The sequence below is a fragment of the Microtus ochrogaster genome, linkage group LG2 (genome assembly GCF_000317375.1).
Source record: "Microtus ochrogaster isolate Prairie Vole_2 linkage group LG2, MicOch1.0, whole genome shotgun sequence".
Lineage (NCBI taxonomy): Eukaryota > Metazoa > Chordata > Mammalia > Rodentia > Cricetidae > Microtus > Microtus ochrogaster.
Window position 1 is genome coordinate 47,662,429 of NC_022028.1, and position 4,329 is coordinate 47,666,757.

The window sequence follows — 4,329 nt, forward strand, 5'->3', positions numbered from 1 at the left end:
CAGCTGCTGCAGGCAGATTGGCAGCAGGGGCCGGACCCAGAGTTCACTGGGGTGCAGATGAGGGTCAGGCAGGGGGCTGGGGCACAACAGCTGGGCTGGCAGCAGCTGGGGACACAGCAGCTGGGCTGGCAACAGCTGGGGGCACAGCAGCTAGGCTCACAGCAGCTCTCTGGACAGTCCTCGATCTGCCAGGAGGACTCAGTGCAGGGCTCAGAGCAGATGGACATGGTGGAGGCGGCCATGGCTGAGTGTGAGGTGAGGTGAGAAGGTGTTGAATGAGTGAGTGAGGTGGGAAGGTGGGTACCACTTATATATCTCTCAAGGGTTTGTGTATGTTTGTGTTGTCCTAGCTGCAGTTCCTTGTTGATGTTGATGATGATGTAAGGATACCCATCAATCAAGTGGCCATGACCTGTAGCTCTGCCCATAGAACTTTCAGATAGAGCAGGGCAGGCGTCATTTCCTCTCCAGGGAGGGTCAGTTCCCTGTTGTCTGCCATGGCCACCTCTTGAGGCCCCTAGCTCTGGATCCCTGCTTCAGCCCTTGATTGAGTCATCAGCACGTTTTAACCTTATTTTATAGCCACTTTATTTGGGGATGACGGTCAGAGCGCTATGTTCATTTTCTTTATCAACAATACTAGTGGTTTTTTTTTTAAATAAAAAATTTATTTAGTCATTATGTATACAATATTCTGTCTGCATGTATGCCTGCAGGCCAGAAGAGGGCACCAGATCTCATTACAGCTGGTTGTGAGCCACCATGTGGTTGCTGGGAATTGAACTCAGGACCTCTGGAAAAGCAGCCAGTGCTCTTAACCGCTGAACCATTTCTCCAGCCCCAACAATACTAGTGTTAATAGTTCTTGCTTTGATCTAGGAATTATTCCAAGTTATTCTATAAATATCAACTCACTAAGTCCTGCGACCTTGAGAGGGAGACGATTTCATTATTCCTAGATGAGGGAAACTGCGACACAAACAAGAGCTTGTAGAAGAGTCTGTCAGGCAGCTCAGACACCAGAACATGGGTACTGCCATCCTGTGTTCGTATTTGCGTGGCGGGGGAGAGGGGGCGAGCCAGGACACCCGTCACCCCAGTAGGAATGATTTCTACTGGGAGGGGCTAGAGCTGAAAGGCATGGTAGAGCTGCTTAGGGCAGGGCAGGGGAGTTGTCACTGCGCTCCCAGGACTGGGGGTGGGGGAGGAGGTTGAAAGGGGGACAGGCTGATATGAAGATGGCACAGCAGCGGTTTCAGGGATTCACTCTGAAAATAATGCCTACTTCTACCTACAGCATGAGGACCCAGGTTGACTGACATACAGTAAGAGGAAGGAGGTTGTTTAGAAGGGATGTTGGAGTTTGACTGTGTTCTCAGATGCAGGAGGCTTTCTACTGAAAATTGAGCAAAAACACCCATAAACATAAGACTAAATAAATAAAATGTGTAAAAAAAATACCTTTCATCTAAAAGGAGGGTGGTTTTGCAGAGTCTGGTTGTGGAGGCATGCAAGATACAAGAATGAGCCGGCATTACAGCCCGCATCAAGGTTCTAGAGCAAAGCCTGTGGGCCCAGGCAATATGTAGCAGGCTTGCCCTGAGCATTCTCAGCACTGCAAAGGTGAAGCTTTAGTTACAGTGGAGACCCCAAGACGGCGGAGAAGCCAGGAACATGGAGTGCCTGCTAAGGAGAAATGTGCAGACACAGGGTGGGGGCTGACCTGAGAGAGAGAGAGAGGCTGTGTGTGCGGCAGGCATCAGAGCTAGGGGGCAGGGTTGCCAAGCTTGTTGGAGCCTGAATGATGTCATCATGAGCCCAAGATGCCTGATATGGAGCTGTGGTGTTTAATATGTACTCTGCTGGTGTCCAGCATTACTTCGGTGTCATCTTTCCTCATCATCCTCCCCTTCTGCAATGTGAACGCTCACTGTGTCTGTGTGTACTATAAACATGTGACTTACTTATTTACTTACTTTTCAGAGCTCACAATGAGAGCTGCCTTGAGTCAGAGGAGACCTAACAAACGCCTCTGAATCATGTTAGAACTGTTGAGATTATGAAGACCCTTAGAGATAGACCAAACACATTTTGACTCATGAGATAGCAACACGTATATGGGGTAGAGTGTTGTGTTCCAAGGTGGAGCATTCCTACAGGTTTAGAGGTCTGAACACTGGGTCCCAACTAAGGCTTGGATGTGCAGATGCTCCTGGTGGGTGAAGATTTAGGTCAAATATCTTTCTAAGAAGAGCACTGTGTGGTTAGGGCCAGATGTCACCTCCAAAGCCAAAGGCTGACCCTGTGTCTGTGCTAGGAAATAGAGCAAGACCCTGTAAAAGAACTTTAGGGTACCCTTTACTTCCCAGGGGTGTGTCTGTTGGTTCATACAGTAACTGTGTCTCTTTTGAGGAATCTCCAATGTGCCCTGGAGATCTGTTATCTGTTCTACCCTCCACCCCACCGGGAATGCAGACGGGCTCCAAACTCCCCACACATGCTAATACTTGCCTTCCTTTTTAAACACTGCTACCAGCCCCCAAAGTGGGACACGGTGCATCTCACTGTGATAACTTCTCTTTAATGAACTTGGCCATTCGTGTGTCTTCCCTGGAGAAATTAGAGTTCAGTCCTCGGCCTGCTTGGTGATGGTGTGTCCTTTTGTTGTAGGAATTCTTCCCATAGTATGAACATTGGCTATTCGTGTGTCTTCCCTGGAGAAATTAGCGTTCAGTCTTCGGCCTGCTTGGTGCTGGTTTGTCCTTTTGCTGTAATAATTCTTTCCACATTCTAGTTATTAACTTTATCAGATACACCACTTGTCAGTATCTTCCTTCCTGTAAGCTTTCTGGTCCTACCCTCCGCATCTCTCTTGTGCAGTCTCTGTCTGCCTCTGGGTTTCCCCCACGGTCTCATCCTTCCTTCCCTTTCTCCATCCGCACTTCTGATGGATGGTGCTGTCTTCTGAGGATAGGATCCAACACTGTGTGTGTGTGAGGGGCGGGGGAGGGAGAACAACTTGTCTCTGTCTATCCTCTCCACCATATTGGTTCAGGATTGAGCTCAGGTCATGAGAGTTGGCCTCATGTGCCTTTTCTTGCTGTGCCATCTCACCAACACTTAAATTCTTCTTCTTCTTTCTAAACTCATCTGTTTTTAATGGAATAATTTCTGTTTGATGGAATGATATTTCTTCCTTCTTGCATCTGCTATCGGATTTGTCCAATGTGTATTTAAATTTCAGCTATTGTACATCTCAGTTTTAGAACTCCCATTGTTTGATTAATTCCACATCCTTCCTGGGAGTCTCTACCTATTCACTCATGAAGATAATATTTTTCTTTGATCTTTGGGCTTAGAACAGCTGCTGTGGTCACTGCCCGTCTCTGTAATGAGATCATGCCGGATTCTTTCTGCTGGTTGCTTTTACTTATGAAGGTGATTTATATCACAAAATCTCTTATATCTGGTTACTTATGAAATACATTTGGAGACTCTGGGTTCTGTTATCTTCTTGTGACTACAAGTTTTGTTCAAGCAGAGAGCCAGCTAGTTGGTTATTTTGAGCTTGTATAGATCTGGTTTTAAACTCTGTGGGGGTACAAATGTGGAAATCCACCCAGCCTCCACTCAAGATCCCACCTTTCCTGATGGTACTTGTGGCTCACTGCTAAACACATCAAAAGGAGGACCAGCTGTGCTCCCTGTGAACCTATATTGACTTTACCTGCTTTCCAAGGGTGTGGCTGGTCCAATCTACCTTCACCCAGGACATGGATGGATGAGGACACTCATTATATTCAGCCTTCTAGACCACAGGAGAAGAACAATCTCTGTGGTTGTAGAAGGACTGTCATCCCACAGGGCAGGACTGTTGTCCGACAGGGAAGTTATCTGAACTCCTGGACTTCTAGAAGCCCATGTAAGGAAATCAGGAATTCACCGGGCATTGACAAATCCACACAGTACCGGTAGAGGATGGCTTGGGAGCCTAATGTAGCAGCAGCCAGAGAGCTGCATTAGTCATGGAGTTGGGCAAGCAAGAGCATGGACAACAGCAAAGCCAACCTGGGAGGCCAGAGGAAGCAAACAAGGAAGACCAGATGCATTCTGGGTGTTCTGGGACACTGGGCTGGGTATAAAAGCCACCCTGGGCAGGAGCTCCAGTCATTCCCACCCTCCTCCAGACCAGCCAGCCTCCACCATGTGCCACACCAGCTGCTCCTCAGGCTGCCAGCCCTCCTGCTATGTGTCCAGCCCCTGCCAGTCATCCTGCTGCAGGCCTGTTATCTGCATTCCTGTGAGATACCAGGCGGCCTGCTGTGTGCC

At 48.3% G+C, this 4,329-nt stretch overlaps 3 protein-coding genes across 8 annotated transcripts in view; 2 read left to right on the top strand and 1 right to left on the bottom strand.

Annotated features, from left to right (window-relative positions):
- Nucleotides 1-4,329, top strand: part of Tspear (thrombospondin type laminin G domain and EAR repeats) — a 155,505-nt gene that overhangs the window by 10,204 nt on the left and 140,972 nt on the right. The window lies entirely within an intron of this gene.
- LOC101999359 (keratin-associated protein 10-12-like) overlaps nucleotides 1-4,329 on the bottom strand; it is a 40,519-nt gene that overhangs the window by 638 nt on the left and 35,552 nt on the right. For 2 of the 6 annotated variants that reach the window (XM_005360258.1, XM_026785726.1), the window contains exon 1: nucleotides 15-242. The exons of 1 other annotated variant lie outside the window; for it this stretch is intronic. In XM_005360258.1, the coding sequence (XP_005360315.1) occupies nucleotides 15-242 (228 nt within the window). Of the gene's footprint in view, nucleotides 1-5; nucleotides 243-4,329 lie in introns of those variants that run through there. 3 more of the 6 variants (XM_026785725.1, XM_026785723.1, XM_026785727.1) reach the window with 2 other exon arrangements.
- LOC101998901 (keratin-associated protein 12-1-like) overlaps nucleotides 4,205-4,329 on the top strand; it is a 9,553-nt gene continuing 9,428 nt past the window's right edge. The window contains exon 1 of the mRNA XM_005360256.1: nucleotides 4,205-4,294. Within this exon, the coding sequence (XP_005360313.1) occupies nucleotides 4,205-4,294 (90 nt within the window). The remainder of the gene's footprint in view (nucleotides 4,295-4,329) is intronic.